The 22788-nt window shown below is 47.6% G+C and overlaps 1 protein-coding gene across 1 annotated transcript in view; it reads right to left on the bottom strand.

Moving 5' to 3' along the window:
* The window catches only part of LOC144826132 (protein unc-13 homolog B-like), a 325746-nt gene that overhangs the window by 225724 nt on the left and 77234 nt on the right, over positions 1-22788 (bottom strand). Inside the window, exon 2 of the mRNA XM_078684528.1 lies at positions 16130-16159. Within this exon, the coding sequence (XP_078540654.1) occupies positions 16130-16159 (30 nt within the window). The remainder of the gene's footprint in view (positions 1-16129; positions 16160-22788) is intronic.

Below are 22788 nucleotides of genomic sequence, written 5' to 3'. Positions count from 1 at the left end.
AGAAATCCAACTTTAGCATTACTCTTAATTACAGCTCTTTAGATAGCAAAAAAAGTCAGCCTATCTGCTCCCAATTGGAAGTTACAGCTTAATAGGGTAACCTAATGTTTTCCTATGGGAGGGGTAGGCCCCTTAGTAGTAAAAAACTAATGTAAGAATTTTTCACAACCAAGATATGTACAACCTAAAAGTTCACTGCACTGTCCCCTCAGAGCTGTTCAGGGCCAGTTAACCTATTTGTATTATATGTATTAAAAAAGGGCCTGGCAAATGGTTTATCTTGCAGCGTGGACATGAAAGTTCAAAAACTGAACACACAGATGCATTTGCAGGCCTGAGAGACGTGGTATGATAAGTACTGCAGGTCCACGAGTACATTTAATTTACAGGCCCTTGGCATATTATTACCACTTCATTATGGACTTACATGTAAATAAATATGGGAATCAGGGCTAAGCAAATTCCATGATGTTTAAGGAGAGAGAAAAAGCGCTTTGGCACTGGTTATCAGTGGTACAGTGCACAAAAAATCCTTACAGCCAACAAAAACAGGCTCGGAAAAAAGGAGGGTGAAGGCAAATAGTTTGGGTATGCCCCTGCAGAAGGGGGCAAATTCAACACTGACCATCTGGCAAACCCCTGCTGCGCATAGCCAAAGGCCGGACACCCATGGAAAGATGAACACAGGGCTTTGTTGGAGGTCTGACCTTGTGGCCAACCCTCTGCTGTGCATGGTTAAAGACAATGCCCAGATGGGATGGCTCTTCAACAAGGATTTGATGTAGGAACTCTTAGATGCTTTTTGTGATCATAAGGCCAAAAAAACTTTTTGAAATAACACAGGTAAAAATGAATTTATGATTAGCATTTCTTACAATTCACCTAAAAACAGTACAGTTATATACAGTTATGGTCATAAGTTAAAAAAAAAAGCCACTGAAATTCTCATTAGGAACATAATCCATAACATGCACAGCAAACACAGGGGCAATCCTTTTTCTGCCCTCTACTGCTTTGTAGTTTATGAAAAGCATGAACTGTATCATAACCAATAATTTCCAGCTGCATAACTCAATAATATAGTTAATGTGTTTCTCTTTGGACTAGCACAATTTCTATTGTGAGCACATGATATGTATGCAAACAAGTTACTTACCTGTAACTTTGGTTCCCCAGTATTGGTAACTTTCATAGATTCTCATGCTTTGTATCATTCCCCGTTGTCGGAATGGGAGCCTCGGTAGTATCACAACCATAGGAACAAAAGAGAAAAAAAATAGGCCTAGGCCTCATCTCATTTGTATCCTATCACCCTCTTTGTGTAAAAGAGACCAAACCTTTTTCAGGACCAGTCAGAGCAGCCTCACCCCACAGAACTTTCCTGAGAGAGCTCAGAGCCTCAGATTTTCGTAGCCGTTGTGCAAACCGCCACTATCTCTGTAAAAAGACTGAGCTTTCCCATGGGAGGAGGGTGGGCGCATGGGAATCTATGAAAGTTACCAATACTGGGGAACCAAAGTTACAGGTAAGTAACTTGTTTTCTTGCCCCAGTATTGGAACTTTCATAGGTTCCCATGCTTTTTATCAGAGTAGCTAGCAGTAAATTAGCAAGACACATTTTGTAGATACATGGCATCACATAACCATATCGCAATACTTATCACATAGCCAAACAAAAAACAAAATGTGCTCACCAGGATGGAGGGATCGGAGGGAAAGTTCACCTCTCAATGAAAAAGATTCTGCAGAACTGCTTGACCAACAGCAGCGTCGTCTCGTCCTGCAGATTCCAGGCAGTAGTGTTTTGTGAAGGTATGAGTACTGCTCCACGTTGCTGCCCTGAAAATGTCTTTAATGGCGACTCCAGAAAAGAGAGCCACAAACGATGCCACAGACCTTGTAGAATGTGCACGGACCTTCCTGTCCAGTGGCTTGCCCGCCTCCTGATGGCAGAATTGAATCGCACTGGAGATCCAGCGGGAAATACCACTCTTTGCCAAAGGAAACCCCTTCGTGATGCGCTGTAGGACACAAACAATTGGGATGATTTCCGAAAGGGTCGTGTGCGTTCTAAGTAGAATTTCAAGCATCTTTGAACATCCAAAGAATGTAATGTGCGTTCCGCAGGCGTAGAAGGGCGCGGAAAGAAAGACTTTAAAATCAATCAATCAATCAATCAATGGATTTATATAGCGCACTACTCACCCAGAGGGTCTCAAGGCGCTATGGGGGGGTCCGCTACTGCTCGAACAGCCAGGTTGCTTCCTGAAGGCGAGGTGGTCCTGGGTCAGGCGGAGGTGGTTCGGGAGGGAGTTCCATGTCTTGGCGGCGAGGTAGGAGAAGGACCGTCCCCCTGTGGTGGCTCTTCAGATGCGGGGGACGGCGGTGAGGGCGTGGCTGGTCGATCGAAGCTGGCGTTTGGGAGCATAGAAGTTGAGGCGGCTGTTGAGGTATCCTGGGCCCTGGTTGTGTAGGGCTTTGTGTGCGTGGGTGAGGAGTCGGAAGGTGATTCTCTTGTTGACCGGGAGCCAGTGCAGGTCTCTCAGGTGTCCGGAGATGTGGTTGCGACGGGGGATGTCCAGGATGAGTCGTGCTGAGGCGTTCTGGATTCGCTGGAGTCTCTTCTGGAGTTTGGCGGTGGTTCCGGCGTAGAGGGAGTTGCCGTAGTCCAGACGGCTGGTGACGAGGGCCTGGGTGACCGTCTTCCTGGTCTCGGTGGGGATCCACCGGAAGATCTTCGTAGCATGCGCAGGATGTTGAAGCACGACGAGGCGACGGCGTTGACTTGTCTGGTCATGGAGAGGGAGGAGTCCAGGATGAATCCCAGGTTGCGTGCGTGGTCTGTTGGTTTGGGTGCGCTGCCTAGGGCGGGGGGCCACCAGGAGTCGTCCCAGGCGGAGGGTGAGGATCCCAGGATGAGGACTTCCGTCTTGTCCGAGTTCAGCTTCAGGCGGCTGTTCTTCATCCATTTGGCTACCTCTTTCATCCCTTTGTGAAGGTTGGCTCTGGCGGTGGCGGGGTCGTTGGTGAGGGAGAGAATCAGCTGGGTGTCGTCGGCGTAGGAGATGATGTTGAGGTTGTGCTGGCGTGCGATGTCTGCGAGGGGGCTCATGTAGACGTTGAAGAGGGTAGGACTGAGCGAGGAGCCTTGAGGGATGCCGCAGATGACTTCGGTGGCTTCAGATCTGAACGGGGGGAGGTGGACTCTCTGTGTCCTTCCAGCGAGGAAGGAGATGATCCACTCTAGTGCCTTCTCCTGAATTCCGACGTTGCTGAGTCGCTGCACTAGTGTTCGGTGGCAGACAGTGTCGAAGGCCGCGGAGAGGTCTAGGAGGATGAGGGCTGCTGTTTCTCCGTTGTCAAGCAGTGCTCGGATGTCATCGGTGGCTGCGATCAGGGCGGTCTCGGTGCTGTGGTTGGCCCGGAAGCCAGACTGCGAGATGTCGAGGGATCCGTTTGTCTCGAGGAAGGCGGCCAGCTGCTTGTTGACGGTCTTCTCGATGACTTTTGCAGGGAACGGGAGCAGCGAGATGGGGCGGTAGTTCTTGAGGTCGGTGGGGTCGGCTGATGGCTTTTTTAGTAGAGCGCTGAGTTCGGCGTGCTTCCAGCTCTCCGGGAAGGTAGCGGTGTCGAAGGAGGTGTTGATGATGTCCCGCAGGTGGGGTGCGATGACAGCGTCGGCCTTGTTGAAGACGTGGTGAGGGCAGGGGTCAGTAGGAGATCCGGAGTGGATGGAGTTCATCGTGCGGACGGTGTTGTTGGTGCTGATCGGGGTCCAGGCGCGGAGGGTTGTTGTGGGGGGTGGGGGTTCGGTCGTGGCGAGCGTCGGTTGAGTGCTGAAGCTGTTGTGTATGTCCGCGATCTTGTTGTGGAAGTAGGAGGCGAGGGAGTTGCAGAGGTCTTGCGAAGGGGTGATGTCGTTGTTTCCGGCATTGGGGTTGGAGAGCTCTTTGACGATGTTGAAGAGTTCCTTGCTGTTGTGTGCGTTGTTGTCCAGTCGTTCCTTGAATGCGGTTTTCTTGGTGGCGTGGATGACTTGGTGGTGTTTTCGGGTGGCGAGCTTGAAGGCAGTCATGTTGTCCGGTGTTGGGTCTCTGCGCCAGGTTCTCTCGAGGGCTCGGCAGTTCTTCTTGGAGCTCTTGAGTTCGCTGGTGAACCATGGGGCTTTCTTGCTACCGGGTCTGCTGGGCGGGGTCTTTAGGGGGGTGAGGTCGTCTGCGCAGTTGCTGATCAGCTTCGCGAGGTTGGTGGCCGCCTGGCTTGGGTTCGTTGCTCTGGTGGGAGGGTTCATGCTCAGGGAGGTCGCGAGCTGGTCGGCTGTGATCTTGTTCCAGCTCCTGCGTGCAACCTGTTGCTGGTGGTGGTGGATCGTGGTCCTACTGAAGCTGAAGTGGACGCAGCTGTGGTCCGTCCAGTGGAGTCAGGTGGCGTGGCTGAAGGCGATGTCCTTGCTGGATGAGAACACGGGGTCGAGTGTGTGTCCGGCGTAGTGGGTGGGGGTGGTCACCAGCTGCTTGAGACCGAGGTTGGCGAGGTTGTCCAGCAGGGTGGTGGTGTTGCGGTCGTTGTTGTTCTCCAGGTGGAAGTTGAGGTCCCCGAGGAGGATGTAGTCAGCGGAGAGGAGGGCGTGCGGGCTGATGAAGTCGGCGATGTCTTCGCTGAATTGTGTGCATGGTCCCGGGGGTCTGTAGATGAGGGTGCCTCTGAGGGTGGTCTTAGGGTTGACGTGGACCTGGAAGTGCAGGTGTTCGGCGGGTGCGGGGGTGTCGTCGGTGTTGGTCGTGATGCAGATGGTGTTCCTGTGGATGATGGCGATGCCTCCTCCGGTCTGGTTGATGCGGTCCCTCCGGATGATCTTGTAGCCGTCTGGGATGGCGATGGCGATGTCGGGCGCTGAAGAGGCGTTCATCCAGGTTTCCGTGAGGAAGGCGACGTCTGGTGAGGTTGTGTCGAGCAGGTTCCAGAGCTCAACGGCGTGTCTGTGGACGGAACGGGTGTTGAGCAGGATGCATTTCAGGTGGCTTCTGCTGTTGCTCGGCTTGGTCTTGGTCGGTGCTGGAGTAGTGCACGTCCGGATGCAGGTGAACTTGCAGGCGTTGCAGCAGAAGGGTCAGTGGGTGCGTCTCGGGGTGGCTCGGTAGCATCCCGGGATTCGGCCGGTGTTGAGTGCGTTGAGGGTGGCAGCGTCGTACGTCCGGCGGGTGGGTTGGGGTCTGCGAGGGCCAGGGGTCCTGGCACTGGGCGCGGTCCAGGCGCGGACGGCGCTCAGTCGGTGCTCCCGCTGCGCGCGTCCGCTGCGCGGCCGCTCTGGGGGCGTCAGAAGAAGGGGGACGTGAGGGCGGGTCAGCTGGGCGGCGGGAGCGGCTCGGCCAATGGGCCGGTGGTGGGTGGGGCCTGTGGCGAGCAGCGTCAGGAACTGGCGAGCGGGCGGCTCTGCTGTGGCTGGGCCGCTCGGGGGACCAGGGGGGCGTCGGCGGCGGAAAAAATGCGGCAAGGCTGGCTGGCAGGAGCCAGGCTGGCTGGCAGGAGCAGGAGGCGGCAGGAGGAGCAAGGGGGTGACCCGGCCTGGTGAGAGGCGCAGCGGTCACTCCCGAGCACTCTTAGCTGTCCCCTTAAGAAGGGGGACGTGAGGGCGGGTCAGCTGGGCGGCGGGAGCGGCTCGGCCAATGGGCCGGTGGAGGGCGGGGCCTGTGGCGAGCAGCGTCAGGAACTGGCGAGCAGGCGGCTCTGCTGTGGCTGGGCCACTCGGGGGATCAGGGGGGCGTCGGTGGCGGAAAAAATGCGGCAAGGCTGGCTGGCAGGAGCAAGGCTGGCTGGCAGGAGCAGGAGGCGGCAGGAGGAGCAAGGGGGTGACCCGGCCTGGTGAGAGGCGCAGCGGTCACTCCAATCAAAGGTTCATTCAAGTGGAACTCAGACGGCACCTCCGGAATAAATTTTGGATTGGTGCGAAGAATAAGCAGATCCGTTTTGAATTGAAGGAATGGATGCACTATGGAGAGGGCTTGAAGCTCACTAACTCTTCTCGCTGATGTTAGAGCTAAGAGGAGGGCAAGTTTCCAAGACCGGAATTTCAAGTCCGCCTTTTGCACCGGCTCAAACGGAGCTTTCGTGAGTTGAGCCAGGACAAGATTGAGTTGCCAAACTGGTGGAGGAGGGCGAACTGGAGGATACATCCGAAACAAGCCTTTCAAGAATTGTTTAACAATCCTAGAGGACCATAAGGAAGGGCCTGAAGAACTACGCCGAAACCTCGATATGGCTGCAAGATGTACCTTCACAGACGTATGCGCCAACCCAGACTTAGCCAATGATAGTATATATGGCAATAGTTGATGAGGCAGAGATTTGTAAGGATGGAGACCTTGTCTTTGACACCACAAGCAGAATCTCTTCCATTTTGCCTTGTAAGTTTTATAAGTGCTCGGTGCTCGAGCCTGGGACAAAACGTCTCTACATTCCTTGGAAAGATTCAGATGACAGAACTCTCTGTGTTCAGGAGCCACAATGTCAAGTACAGCGATTTCGGATCCGGATGGAAAACTTGTCCCTGATTCCTGGACAATAGGGACGGAATTGGTCGCAAGCGAATTGGATGAGCCTGGGAGAGCAGAAGGAGTTCTGTGTACCAGAATTGCCGGGGCCACGCCGGTGCAATGAGAATCATCTTGCATGGTTCTGCCTTCATTTTCCTGAGTACTCAAGGAATGAGGGGAATTGGCGGAAAAGCGTAAAAGAATGCGCTGTACCAGGCCATCGAAAGGGCGTTCCCCAGAGATCCCTGATGGTGAACTTTGCTTGCGTAAAACCGGCATTTGGCGTTCACCGGAGAGGCAAAGAGGTCGATGGTTGGTGTCCCCCAGACCGAGAACACACTCTCCAGAATGGACTGATTCAATTCCCATTCGTGATTCACCTCTGTCTGGCGACTCAGGGTATCCGCCGTGACATTGAGAGAGCCTGCCAGGTGTTCGGCCCTCAAACTGATGCTGTGAAGAATCGCGTAATCCCAGATCCTCTGAGCTTCCTTGGACAGAGTTTGCGACCTCGTTCCTCCTTGCTTGTTGATGTAGTGCATGGCCGTCGTATTGTCCGTCCGGACCAGCACTGTATGATTTCTAACTCTGGGAAGAAAAGCCTGCAAAGCCAACCAAATGGCCGTTAGCTCCAAAAAATTGATATGGCACTTGCGCTGCTCTGGACTCCAGTGCCTGCTGACTTGAAGCTCTCGGAGCACTGCTCCCCAGCCTTCCAAAGAGGCATCCGTGGTCATGATCAGGGGGGATGGTGAAATTCTGAATGTCAGACCTTGTGTGATATTGTCTTGTACTAGCCACCATTCGCATGCCTTTCTCATTTCTGATGTCACCAACACTTTGTCTAGTGCTTGGCACCATTGTTTGTCTAGTTCTTCCTGCAGAGGACGCATTCGCAGCCTGCAATGTGGTATTAATGGTATGCAAGACGACATCGACCAGGGACTTGTATTGTCGGACTGAAAGGCATTTCTTGTGGAACACTTGGCGAGCCGATACGATCAACTTCTGTTGACGTTCCTCTGAAGGACGAGCTGTGCATTGCGTCTTGTCCAAAATGGCCCCAAGGAATCTTGTGGATCTGGAGGGCTGTAGAACTGACTTGTGTTTATTTAGCTGAAGGCCCAGGTGACTGAACAACTGAATGCAAGTCGAAACAGCTTGAGAGGTTTCCTTGAAAGATGGAGCCTTGACAAGCCAGTCGTCCAAGTAAGGGAAAACCTCCAGGGATTGTTTTCGTAGAAAAGCTGCTACTGGTGCCAACACTTTGGTGAATACCCAAGGTGCAGACCGAAGGCCAAACGGAAGCACCTTGCATTGGAAATGGCTCTTGCCCACTGTGAAGCGCAGATATTGTCTGTGAGCTGGGTGTATCGGTAGGTGGAAATACGCATCTTCTAAATCCAGAGACGCCAAATAGTCGCCTGGGTTCAAAAGAGGAAGAATTTCTTGGAGAGTGACCATCCTGAAAGAGAGCTTGATGAGATAAGTGTTGAGCCCTCGTAGGTTTAGTATGGGGCGCCAAGTCTCTGCCGTCTTCCAAACCAGGAAGAACCTGGAATAAAAACCTCTGCCCCTCTGAGAGAGAGGTACCGGTTCTATTGCCCCCTTGATGAACAATTGGTGGGCTTCGAGGTGGAGCAGTCCCAGATGTTTTGTGCGGGTGGCGCCCGGAGCTCTTGTTGGAGGAAGATCTTGGAATTCCAACGTGTGGCCACTCTGAACAATATTCAGGACCCACTGGTCCGATGTTATACACTTCCAGCTGTTCAGACAAAAGGATATGAAAAAAACAATCAGAGGGAGGTAGAGTATAGAAGTAGGATTCTTACTCCACGGGCACTGTTTCATAAACAAGGAGAATCCTACTCGCAGTGAGAGGGACGGTGAGTATACCACAAGTGTGGGGACACTCAGTGTTGTGTTAAATACCCCTCACACACCAACAGGCCCCTTGGTGTCATGCTTCATCATTGGAGTCTTCGCACCCCTCTAACGGGATGCGGCGTGCTGCGACCTACGACTACGCGGGAGCACTTGTAGTTGGACTATGTGTGGTGTGTGTGATGCAAGTGATGGGGTAGTAAATGTGAGTGGTGGGGTTGGTGAAGGTTAAAAAGTACCTGGCTCGTGGGTATTAAGAAAAAACTTTATTCACAACCCCGGGCTGGTACTATTAAAAAGGTGCAGGGTGAGGTAATTAACTGTTGTCACTATGAACAGTACCTCTAGTGTGCGTCAACATGTTTCGGAGCTGGTGCTCCTTCTTCAGGACGGGGGCACAACTTCCCACCTTACTCACGTATTTCTAACAAATGTGTATTATACAAAAAAAGTGCAAGACTATGTACAGTGAATTAATACTGAATATAGGCTATAGTGTGCCTACAGCGGGTTTTATTGTGACCATGCACCTGCATGACCTACAAAGAAAAGAAAAAGAAAAATAAAATAAGTGTGGTGGCCCTGTTAGGGTAGCTCAACATGGTGCAGTCACCTGGAGCACCACTTGGCGTAGTCGCCCTGTGAAAGAAAAGGACAAACAACACAGAACACACAAACACACAGATAGTAGGTTCGAAATATTGGTCATACTCATTTTGTAGTGATGGCTTGCTTCATGAGCATTTCTGGACGCCAGGGGATGATTGCTAATTATGCAGTCTACAGGAACAAAAACGGGATTTTTAGTTTGTTTACTCACTTTTTTGCTAGGAAAAGGGTGTTTTCTACAGACTCATACTCACTAACTCAGGACAGAATTTGTCTCCGTGTTCCCCTCACGCTGCTCCGCTGATTTTGACTGCGAACGGGAGCTGGGCGCTATATATACAGTGAATTCCCAAGGGCTACTCTCTAACTATTGGCTTATTGTCGGAAATGGCTAATGCCCATATTAGGCAAATCCGCTCCTTGTTACCGTCACACCATGTATGGTATGTCCGGTTACACGTGTGGTGCCAGGTGTGGTTTTTTGCCGGTTAGAGTGAGCGTGTATCTAAGCTCGATGGAGATCACCTGCGTGTGCTAATGGTTAGCCGCGTGCAACGCATGCGCCAGAGAGTAGTGGTTTCGCGCATGTGCACACCAGCGCGTGTTCGTGATTAGCGGGGCGTGCTAGGCGCATGCGCAACTGCGGTGGTGATAACTACAACGCGCATGCGTGTAGTTCGGTCTCGTGAAAAAAGGAGCTGTACCTTGGTGTGATATTACCCACACGCTGAATATGGCTAGCATTGTAAAAGATCATTGGATGTTTTTATGATCATTATGAGGCTTAGCCACAGTAGGAGAAACTGAGACTATTCAACCACCAACATAACGGTGGCATTGCAATACGTTGTGGCCATTGGTTTCTTTATATAATCCACACTGGTATAGGGCAGCCCAGATTGGTCACTCATGTTTGTTCCCACACTCGGTGGAAAAGCAGGTTTAGATTGATGGGTTGTTTTGCAGATATCAACTGGTTAGTTGCCCCCAGGGCACATCATCATTCAATCCCTCGATATGTGTCCCTAGACGGAACACCCACCGTTGTTCCTTTTGAAAAAGACCCATTTCTGTTGGAAGGTGTTCAATTATTGTCCATTTCAGGTCATTCACACCATGTTGTTTAGTCAGATAGTGTGTTGCCATTTTCGTCGTTGATTTTTTGCAGCGGACATTGCTTTTATGTTCGCCTATCCTTGTTTTCACAGGTCTCGTGGTCATCCCCACATACTCCAGACCGCATTGGTGTTACAATTTGTGAATTGTCTCTGTTCTCAATTAGTGCCATTTCTGAATGTTAACTTATTGCTTTTCTTCGTGAGGTGACAGCTGCTACAGTTCCCACAGGGAAAGTGTCCCTGTATTCCAATGGTGGTTTGTCTGGTGGTGGTATTAGGCTTGGGTCTGGTGTGTACCAGTAGGTCTCTCAGATTCCTGCCACGGCGATGTGCATACATTGGTTTTTCCAGGTTGAGATTGCCACAGTTCAATATCCTCCAGTGTTTATTTACAATTTTGGAGATTTCGTTTGACATTGTAGAGTACGTAGTGACACATATAGGTCTTTGTTTCTCCTCAGGTGACGGTACCTTTTCCTCCAAGAGCGCATCCCTGTGATTGTTCTTGGCCCTTTTCATGGCCTTCTCAATGATTTTAGGGGGGTATTTTCGCTGTAGCAGTTTTGTTCTAAGATCCCCAGCTTGTGATTTGAAGTTGGTCAGTTCTGTGCAGTTGCGTCTCAACCTTAAGAATTGTCCATAAGGGAGATTTTCTCTGAGGTGCCTGGGATGGAAGCTATCATACCGCAATAAGCAGTTTCTTGCTGTGGGTTTAAAATGCGTGGTGCTTTTGAGTCTGTTCCCATCAGCATAGATGTTGAGATCTAAAAACACCATGGATGTGTTGGAAATGGTGCTAGTGAATTTCAGGTATCTGTTCTGGTTATTGAGCCAATTGACGAATTCAATGGCTGTGTCTGTCTCCCCATCCCAGATGATCAAGATGTCGTCAATATACCTTTTCCAGGTATTGATGTGGGTTCTGTATGGGTTAACGGTATGGAGTATCCTATTCTGCTCGAGATGGTGGACGTAGAGTCCCGCCAGGCTAGGAGCAAAAGTACTGCCCATACTAGTCCCATGGCTCTGTAGGTATATGGTCTTCTCGTACTGAAAAAAGTTTTGTTGCAGTGCCAGGGAGATGCATTCCAGAACCAGTCCTCGAGGTGTTTGGTACTTCCATTGGCTAGAAAATAGTACTTCCTCTATTATTTGGAGTGTCTCGTCGTGAGGTAGACTAGTGTATAAACTTTCCACGTCTAGGCTCAGTAGCAATTGTGTCGTTGGGTCGAAGCTTTTGCTCTCCAATAGTTGGAGGACCGATTTTGTATCTCTCAGGTAGGTGTCGGTAGATTGTACCAGGGGCCGAAGGAAAGCGTCCGCAAATTTGGAAAGCGGCTCAAGGATGGAACCGATCCCTGAAACTATAGGTCTACCTGGTGGTTTGTTAATGTTTTTATGTATCTTGGGGATACAGTAAAAATACGGAATTCTTGGTGAAGGCTGTTGTAAGAAATCCGCTTCTTTTTTACTGAGCCAATCATGGGCTAGTGCCTCTTCCACCATGCCTCCAATTCTAATGCGTAGTTTCTCAGTTGGATCTTCCCGGAGGATTCTGTAGTTCCTTGTATCAGACAGTAATCTCATGCATTCGTTATTGTATGTCTCCAAGGTTTGTAGGACAATTACTCCGCCCTTATCTGCTGGTTTTATGATCAGTTCATTGTTGTTGGATAGCTCTCTGATTGCCCTTTGTTCATCTCCACTGGTGTTGTGATAAATGTTGGCATCCCTCATGTTTAGTTTATTCACTTCTGTGATAACAGCTTTTTCAAAAGCTAGTAGTTCTATTGGCATGGCGGAGTCAGGAGGAGTAAAGGATGACTTGAGTTTCAGGCCAGTGTCCGTCTTCTCCGTGGTAGGTGGTTTGTCTAGGAAGAATGCTTGTAATCTCAGCTTCCTTGTGAATTCTTGAAGTTCTATGTTCAGTTTGAACACATCTGGTTTTTTAGTCGGTACGAAACCTAGTCCTTTATTAAGCACACTCCGTTGTGCATCCGTTAGTGGCCAGGGTGTAAGGTTGACTATTAGGTCCCCCTCTTGCTCGTTGACGGCTGGTTCGGGAGGGATCCGGTCATGCTTCTCGTGGTTCGTGAGTTGGCTTGATCTTGATCCTCCCATCCAACGTTGTTGCCTTTCCGGTTCCTTCCACGTGTTGTGGAACGCGTGCCTAAAAAAGGCTGCTGCTGGCCATAGTATCCCTCATTGTAGTCCGGGTTCCATTGTTGGTAATTCTGACCCATGGGCGGTGGTCCATATTGGAAGGGATTAAATGGTGGTGGGCCTAGGAATGGTTGTGGATATTGTTGAGGCTGGGGTTGATAACCTCTCCACCCTCGTTGTCTCGGGAACTGTTGTCTCCTTTGTCTCCATCCTCCTCTCCATTGTTTGGATCCTCTCTTGCCACTAGAGTTGGAGCCCGAGGATCCGTTGTCTGAAATGTCACTGTCAGTATCACTATTAGTGTTTATTGGAACATGATCTGCTTTGGTATATGGGTACGCACTTTCAGGTGTGAATTTAGCTTTATCTTTAGCTAGTTTGTTGGACTTGCTTTGTTTGAGTGTAAACTCAAAATCCGTCATCTGTTGATTTAATTCGTCTAGTCTTAATTTCAATTCTTCCGTTGACATGTAGGTTTTCAGTTGGACTTCTATTTTGTTGATTTCAATTTTTAGCTCATGTGTGATTCTTGCTGCTGTTTTTATTATAAGGACTAGCCAATCTCTTGAGCAATGCCAGGATATTAGCGACCACTCCTTTTTAAAAATTAAATAGTTCTGAAAAATGAGTGGTTCATTCTTAACTATTAACCCTGGTGGTGCCATTTTGCTCCGTAGATATTCCTTCATGAATAAGCCATGAAGTGCTGCCTTAATCTGGTTTCGCCTGAGGGTCATTAGACAAAAGGATATCCTGCCCCCCACTGATGTGACTGGGAGGGGAGGAACAGTAGGTAGAGCCAGGAGGCCGCTATTGCCTCTTGGCATTGTCGCGTCCCTGACGGTTCTGACGCCCTCGCGGAGGTTGGCGAGAGAAAGACGCCGATTGTCCCTGCAGTTGATTTGAATATTGAGTCTTATAAGACTGCGAAGACTGCGAGGAATATCTTTGTTGGGTGTTGCCTCTATACAAAGAGAAACCTCTGCCACGAGCGCCTCTAAATGGGACCTTAAGGTAGTTGAGGATCCCAAAGACTTCGCTGTGTCCGTATCCTTTTTTATATTTTGCAGGGCATCATCAACATGCTTACCAAAGAGCATCTCTCCATCAAATGGGAGGTCCAGGATCTTATTTTGGACCTCCTGACGAAACCAGGTGGCTCTCAACCAGCCCTGGCGACGTAGCACCGCTGACCCTGCTAAGGCACGAAAAGCCGTGGAAGCTATATCCATAGCACAGTCGATAACTTCGGAGGATGATTTTTCTCCCTCCATCAGTACTCTCTTGGCCTCCTCCCTCACGGAGTCAGGCAGCCGTTCCACAAACGGCTCCATGTCACACCACATCTGGCGATCGTATCTGCCTAGAATGGCGAGAGCATTTGCTGCTCGAATAAGCAAGCTGGCCATGGAAGAAAACCTCTTTCCCACGTTATCCAGGCGCCTACCGTCCTTGTCCGGAGGCGTAGTCAAAGGTGTAGATGGGTTTTTGGATTTGCTTTGAGCGGCCTGTGAGATCACCGAATCAGGCTTCGGCTACCCAAGAAGACAAGCTGGACTGCCCTCTGGAGCCTTATACTTCTTTTCCAGCCTGGGGAGAACCGGAATAACAGTGGCTGGATTTTGCATGATCTTCATACCTTCCTCCCACACATGCTCAATTATGGGAATGGATTTGACAGATCTTCTGTATTGTTCCTTGAAGTCATACAGGAAACATTCAGACTCTTCCCTCGTAATTGGTAGTCCAAACGTCTTTGATGCTCTCTCCATGAGGTTATGGAACCCCCCTATATCAACTGGAGGGGAAATAGAAGTATCCAGACCAGTTCGGTCTGGATCTTGTAGCCCACTGTCACCCTGATCCAAGTCTGGGTCCTGCAATGGATCAGTCAAGGGATCCACTTGTACATCATCATCTGACGAGGTATCCTGCTGAACAGTATTGACGGGTTCGGGATCCGATGTCCGGGAAAGGACCGTAGGTATGACCGCTGGTGTTGTGAGAGGCACCACTTGCGAAGGAGGCAGTACGACAACTGGTTGCGCGTGTGGCAACACCTGAGGTGGAGGTTGCGCAGACTGCATTGAAGGTTCCGAAGGAAACCTGGTTCTATAGTCCTGCAGCATCAACTGTAGATCAGAGATTAGAGAGGCGGGCATGGCCACCATGTCCTTCCCTAAACCTGGTGGACGTCGCTCCTGGGGAACATAGTGATGCATCTGTTGGTCACATGTATGCTCATAATATTCCTCCGTGTCAGTCTCTTGTAATTTTATATTTAAGTCTGAGGGACTGTAGGCATCCCCATAATGGCCTCCATCTTCCTCCTCCTCCTCCGACTCGTCATCCAGAAGCATTGTCGGTGGATGCGACGAAACTCGTCGAGGAGACGTCATTTCAGGTGTAATTTTCATCCTCTGCAGAGGAAATTGCATTTTTTGACCCGTCGATGGGCTCGTCGACGGTGCGGCAGTCGTCGACGGTATCGTCAATGGAATCGTCGATGGCACATTGGACCTCGTGGACGGAGTCTTGGTCGTCGTCGACGGAATGATCGTCGACGGCTTCATAGACGAACTCGTCGTCATCACCATCAGTGTCGTCGTCGAAGTCATCGTCGTCGTCGACGTAGTTTTCGTCGTCGTCGAAGCCGTCGACAGCACCTTTCCGGAGACCATCATCGTCGACGTGGAAGAAGTTGTCATCGACGGAACGGGAGCCTTGAACGACAACGAAGTCGCTACCGACGACGATCCCGTCGACGGAGCCAAGGAAACAGCGGAATTTTCATAGAAGCAATCGTCGTCGACGTACCTGATGTTTTTGTCGTCGACGGATGCTGTTTTTTCTCAGGCACGGTCCCTAGAGTGACTGTAGAGTATTTTTCATCCGTCTTTTCCTTTTTGGACGGAGAAGAAGTGATAGAAACCTCCTTTTTGTCCTTAGAGGCTGTAACCAATCCTCATGCCTGTCCCTGCCTCTCCTTTTCACTTCCATGAGGAGATTTAAGAAGACTAGCCCTCTCAGACCTGTCAGAGATCTTATGAGGGGCCTTGATAGGAGGCTCGGCTGAAGAAGAACAAGGAGGAGACCTACCCCTCTTCTTGGATCTGTGAGAGGAAGCCAGAGATGTTGAATCCTCTTCATCTGATGAGAGCACCTCCTTCCGAGTCTTCATTTTCTGAAGCCAGGTCAAAAGCTGGCCCTCTCTGTCACGTAGTGTCTTTGTAGAGAAGGTTCTACAAATTTTGCAGTCTGTGGCCTTGTGGTCCGGGTATAAGCAATAGATACAGCTTTCATGCTTATCTTCTACAAAAAGTCTCTTTTTTCCACAAGACGCACAGGACCTGAATAAGGCCTTCTTCTCCTTGTCAGACATGTCTTGATTGAAGTAGAAAAGTTGAAGAAATAACCAGTAAGAATGAGAAAACTGAGCAGAGCTCAGTGGAGACTCCCTAGCACAACGTGCGGTAGAAAAATCTGAGGCTTTGAGCTCTCTCCGGAAGGTTCTATGGGGTGAGGCTGCTCTGATTGGTCCTGACAAAAGTTTGGTCTCTTTTACACAAAGAGGGTGATAGGATACAAATGAGATGAGGCCTAGGCCTATTTTTTTTCTCTTTTGTTCCTATGGTTGTGATACTATCGAGGCTCCCATTCCGACGACGGGGAATGATACAAAGCATGGGAATCTATGAAAGTTCCAATACTGGGGCAATATGTAAATTCTATAGAAAATGTACATTTTGCAATGTGCAGTGGCAAATGCCTCACAAAAATACCTATAAGAGCAATATCATAATAGTAGAGAAACATGCTTACCCACGATGCCTTCAAGCGTTCCTTGTTTTACTATAAAAAAAGAAAAAAGGTGCCTCATGTTTAACAATAATTTATAAACAGCACTCAATGATTATTTTGCAATGCTGATCTGTGACCAGTTATGCATGAAATTGTGTTTTAATTTAATTCTAGAGCTTAAAATGCAGTTTTCAGGCAAAGTCTTACACAACTAAAACTATTTCTAGATCAGGGATTCCAATAGTGTTGTAACAAGCTAATGAAGGTATACAAAACATAAACTTTGTATTGCCACAATTAGAGCAATCATAATTTTATTGAGGAGAAAAATAGCTAATAGAAAGCATTCTTATACAAAATATCAGAAAACAACAGACTAATGACAAAAGACAAGCATATTATCTTATGTTAAATACATTAGGATAGCTCCTAAATATGGTATCAAAGCTTTCTGAAAACCTAGGCTCCTTTTAGGGGGGCTCCTCTGCTAAGGTGGAGGAGCGTCCCCCCACTGCTCTTAGATCAGGTTTGGGGCTTGTTTAGAGTAGGGCTGGTGGCACAGGGGGAGGATTGGTTTGCACACTTCAAGCATGCATGACTTTTTGGCTGGCCGTCTTGGGCCGGCAAATAATCATGCACACTTTGCATGTTCCCCACCAGGCGTTAATGCACAGCAGGGTGGGGAACATGCACAGGCTCCCTGTCCCCATCTGAGCGCTGAACCGCAGCACTCAGACCAATCACAACATCGCACAGCAGCTTTGTGATTGGCTAAGGGGAGCCTGTGTGCTTCCTTCTTCTGCGACTTGCCGGAGAAGGAGACACGACAGTGGAGAGACGGCCACAGCAGCTGTGGGTGATTTTATTATTGTACTAGCAGCCCGTTCCGACGTTGTCCGGGTATGAAATAGAATGTGTGTAATGTATGTATTTGGCAAGGGCAATTTATTTTAAAATCTCGCTGTAGACAACATTTTTTGTATCATTAGAATAGGGACGGAGAAGGCCCAGCTGCAGCCCTGGTTGATGTTAGCAGGCGCGTGTAATTGGTGTAGTGATCCGCCGCCTTAGACCGGCTACAACCTTGGTTGATGTTAGCAGGCGTGTGTAATGTCGTTGAATGAGAGAGTTATCAGCCTCGGGTAAATCTGTTTAATGAGAGAGTTGAGTGACAGCGAGTAGGAGAGGCTGCAGTAATTGTCCCCGCAGACACGCTCATTTGCGCGTTCCCCCGCTTGAGGCCCAGATGCAGGCCTGTTTGATGTTAGCAGGCGCGTGTTCCCTCGCTTGAGGCCCAGCTGCAGCCCTGGTTGATGTTATCGGGCGCGTGCAATTAGTGTACTGATCTGCCGCCTGAGCCCGGCTAGAGCCCTGGTTGACGGTAGCAGGCGCGTGTAATTTCGTTGAATGAGAGAGTCGCGTTTGTCACACCCCCAGCACACGGCCACAGCAGACGATCTTCTGATTAATGTATGACCCACATAGCATGAAGGGCGGAATGTAGCACATGCCCCCAGCATGCCCCTTGATGCGGCGCAATTGCGTTCACATGGCATGAAGGCCGGACACACGCCCCCAGCGTTTCTCACGCCCCCAGCGTGCCCCTTGATGCTGCGCAGCAACGTAATTGGCGCTTGTATGTATGACTCACATGGCATGAAGGGCGGACACACACCCCCAGCGTTTGTCACGCCCCCAGCACACGCCCACAGCCCACGATGTGATGGCCGTACCACACGCCCCCAGCGTTAGTCACGCCCCCAGCCCACGCCCACAGCACAACGCAGACATGCCCACAAGGGACTACTTTGCTGGCACGGTTCTTTTACCTTTTAAATGTATAGAGGAGTTGGCCTAACGGCTAAGGCCCTCGACCTCGGACCTGGGGATCTAGGTTCGAGTCTTGGTAACAACGCCAAACATCCTGTGATTAAGGGAAAATCACTTAATCTCCCCGTGCCTAACAAAAATGAATGTGTGTCCTCATGTAACGTAATTGGTGCTATGTAAAGCGCTCTGATACCTGATTCAGTTCCGGTCAAAGTTCGCACTATATAAAACTCCGCAACAAAAAAAATATATATATGGTGGCCGTCTGCATAGCCTATATCCTTCTGCTGCAACTGCCCTTTCCTACACTGTATTGGGTGTTGTGATTGGTGCTGTGGTTACTGAGATTACCCGCCTCAAAGGTTTGGGCTCTCTCTCACGTCACCACTCCTACTCCTTGCCAGCCGCTGCTGGCTCCTTTCCCTGAGATTCTAATTGATCAAAGTAAAAAGGGTCGACTGCTATTATATTTAGTATCTTTTTATTTAGACGTAAATGATGTTGAATAATGGCCAACATGTTTGGAGTGAACTAATAATGCATTGTTCAGTGATGGAATGTATCGGAGAGTGAAAAGCTAGAATCTGCTCAGTGTGGAGCATTATATGTATTACATGTATGTGTCCTGAAGACCATTGACATTTCTTTCCTGCTGAAATGCTATTTTTTTTTCATTTTGTTATAATGTTTCAAGGCATCTATTCCCATTATGTGACTTCCATGCCATTTTATGTGCATATTAGCCCTGTGTGAAATTCAAATTATGCCGGCGTAATTTCAGAAATTTTGATTTATCCTTGTTACTCATAATTCAAGCTTCACAAAATGACACTCCATTCATAGTAAAACATTTTAGTGGCCTTTGAAATTTGCTGTAAAAAATTAACTTGATTGTGTGGGAACAACAGAAAGCAGGCAGCTATTGTTTGCGCTACTTTCCTTTAAATGCATTCTCTCGCCAAAAATTTACACAAGGGCGCATTTCATTAGAAAATATAGAGCAAAATTACTGATTTGAATTTTGTCTAATTACATGTAATTGCTGTGATTTAACGTATTTAGGCATAATTTTGCAAACACTTAGCATGTATGTTTGTGGCCGTCTTTGAATGAATGAACCATTAAACTCACAAATGTGAAGCCATCTAGATGGCATGGAGTACTGCTGTGTGCATGACAGTGCTAAGAGTGTTGTCCAGCAGGTTCTCTAAGGGTCTGTGTCAGCAAGAAGTGCATATGATAGCTATTTAAGGCACATATATCAGTGTATGCATTTTAAAAATGTATAGATTAAAATAATATTGAGTATTACAATTAACATTATGATTTACATAAGTATGAAAAAACCAAAATATTGAGTAATAATATTTATAGGATCTTTTAAAATATGAAGTGAATGTTATTATAATGAGTTTTTAAAAATGTAAAAACGTGTAATACATTTAAACACATATGGTATATAATTAAAATTAATTCACTTTGTAAATATTTTTAAATAAATGCATTCTGAATTGCAAAAAAATGAAAACTGTTTTTACAATAAAAATTATTAATTTATAAAAACTTTTAAAAAAATACTTTTTGAAAGCATATATTTTCAGAAAATAACAATAGAATCAAATAACTACAAAACATGTTTTTAAATGTTAGAAATCTACATTTTTTTTATTTATAAACATTTAAATCACTTTATAATGCGTTTTATTTACTATTCCCAATCCAAAATGTACAATGTCATCAAAATGATTTGTGTTTGGGAGACCATATTTACTATTCACACTCAAAACTAATAAACATTACAGAAAAAGAATTGTAAAAATGTATGTAAATTGATCTAAAATAAATTGCAATATAAATATCAGTAATGTATAAATTATTAAAATCATTAACATAGCAAAAAAATAATGAAAAAAACAAAAGTAAAGAAATAATATAATCAATGCAATAAAGCATATACATTTATATTTACACAATCCTTTAATTCACAAAATGTGATTTCGAATATATAAAAAATAATCATGTTTTTAAAAGAAATATAATCCATTTCTTACCAAACTGGAAAAATAATTTTCAAACAAAAAATGTTAAATACCAATAAACATATTTCAACATTTTTTAAGAAACGTTTATACACAAATAAATATTTGACCCAGAATTTTTAAAATATATACATTTTTAAGCAACTACCCACCCTTTCTGGGAGCATTATACGTAAACTCAAATTGTTAAATTCTGTAAATATGTGTACAAGCTTTTGAACTAGGTCAGTAATGCATACTGAACTCACTGCATCTCCATACAGCACTGGCACTAACAGTAAAGGTTCTGCATGTATGAATATATATACAAGTGTATACCATATACACGTAAAAATACACACCTTGCTTTAGTGGCAGACAATCCTTTCACAGGTATGTACTGCAAACTGGAAGCTAAAGGGTTCGTGCTTTAAGGTTCCCGCCTACTTGTCCAAGGGACAAAGTAAACATTAAAACTTGTTGCTCATGACTCCAAACAGAGGGACATATTTCGAAGCCCATTGCAGTGCCAGTGAATCACTTTTTTGATGCACCTGCGGCACAGTGTGCCTGCCCATATTTACAAGGTCACTTAAAGTCACCCCGCATTTCTTTTAATGGCGTTGTAAATATGGGCCTGTTTCATGCATTAATCTGTGTGAAAGGGGCATCCCATGGGTTTTGCTGTGGGTGATCACACACAACATCAATGGAACCTGACACATTCCCAATTTACAAAGTGTTGTAAACCTGGGAAAGCGTCAGGCTCCTATACCCCCTCAGGGGAGGCATAAGAGTGGCGCAATGAGGAGAAATATTTCCATTTCTCCTCATTTTTTGCTCTTTTTATGTGTGCTGCATTCCGCAGCACACATAGAAGTAGCAAATCATCATTAATGATTGTTTTTGTGCAAGAAAGTGTCCCTTCATGCACAACAATAAATATCCAGCAGCGCAGGCACACTTTCACCATAGTGCAAGGTTGTCTGCGTGGGCGCATTGCTGCTGTTTGTGCACTGGCACAGGGGAGAAGGACAGGAGTGTGCTCTATCCTGTAGAAACGCAGCATTCGTGCCCTTTTATTTTAATGCAGGGCAGCACAGCAGGAAGGCTTGCTGTTTAGCCGTGAATCAAAATATAGTAAATGAAGGCAAATATGTCCTGGGTGTCTGGTGATAACAATTCCACATCCTGACTTACCAACCATATTCAAAACAGTAATATAACGGTACCCACAATATCATGACCATAAGGTTTAGGGACCATAGCTTTTTTTCCCCAGGACACTTTGAATCACCTTCCTATTGGCCAACAGAAGTACTGGGGACAGGTTCCTGACGGAGGGGCCTGATTGTTTAAAAGTATTATTCCGCCTGTGACAGGAGAATACAGAAGATCATCAGACAAAGCACGGTGTAGCCTGCCTTGCAGAATTCAGGGGGAGTAGTACCAACTTGAAAATACTCGTGTTTGCCTCCAGGGAATGTCTCCGTCCTAAAAGCAGATACCAGGTGTCAAAGAATTTCTATTTTCCACTTGTTGAAATGTAACATTTTGCTGCAAATGATCGACAGGGGGGGAAAAGCACCATTCCTTGTCTGCTTGAAATCTTCAGTATGGCTGCTTCTACCACCATGGGACCTTGATTGAGAGAATGAAATATAAAAACAATGTGCATGTGTGTTTATCCCAAGACCACACAATGACAGTATTTAATAATATAAGGCTTAAACAAAGACCCACTGCCTAACGAAGATTAAAGTAGCCAAGATACCAGCAGCGGTTTGTGCTCATCGGCATTGGGTATAATCCCCATTTACTCCCCCCTCCCCAAGGCAGGTCAGAATAAAAGAAATCTGTTAACCTATAAAAGTTTATTTATTTATTAATAAAACATATTCACACATGTCTTGCCGGCCGGCTGAGGGTCTGCTACACACTGCCATTCTCCATGTTTGTTGATGTGACAAACAGTGATGCATTGGGTGGGCCTAAAGTCTAGAGTATTTGCAGGCCTGATGATCTCACAGCCCTGAGGCCTGTGAGGTCATCAGCTCGGCATAGACATAGGCCCTCATTTTGATTGTGGTCGGTTGGACCGCAGACCGCAAAGCGGCGGTGAGGAGACCACCCGACACGCAGGCGGAAGTCTGACGGCCACATTAGGATGCGACCGCTGGGCTGGCAGTTGCAAAGTACTCTTTATCATGGTGCCATGTGCTGCGGCCAAGGTAAATGGCTGTAGCACAAGCCCCTGTGATAAGGAGCATCTCCTGCATGTCCATGGACCGTGTGCCATGCACCATGTCGTGCATGGCATGGGGGAAAATGATGGTGAGTGGGGACACGACATGTGTCCCCAGGGCCACTCTGCAGTGGCCCACGACAGACTGGGGCCATGTTTGGGGCCCCCAATATCTCTTTCTGGCAGCTTATACATGGCGGTGTTCCCGCCATAAACAGGCTGTCAGAAAGGGATATCTAAATCCCTAAGGTGGTGCCAGGCTTGATCCTGCTGCCATTGTAAGCTGCGACTCCGTTCACCCCCCTGTAGGGATCTGTGATCCTGGTAGAGGGGGCAGTCTGGACTCCAGATGCTGTGATCTGACCGCCAGCATTAAAATGCGTCAGTTGGACTGAAGGGCTGTCAGAGTCGGTTGGACCACCATTAAATTGAGGCCCATAGTCTTGTGGACCAGTCTGCACTCCCTGATGGGAATTAAAATTTGTCCTGGGTGTTTTAGACTGAAGCCCTGTAGTTCTGGAGGTTCACGGCAATCAGGGAGTGGAGAGCACAGCCACCCTACCATTTTCAACTCATCACAGTATGGG

Source organism: Lissotriton helveticus, chromosome 3_2 (assembly GCF_964261635.1).
Source record: "Lissotriton helveticus chromosome 3_2, aLisHel1.1, whole genome shotgun sequence".
Lineage (NCBI taxonomy): Eukaryota > Metazoa > Chordata > Amphibia > Caudata > Salamandridae > Lissotriton > Lissotriton helveticus.
The sequence above is the reverse complement of the archived record's forward strand: the minus strand, read 5'-3'. Positions and strand labels throughout refer to the sequence as shown.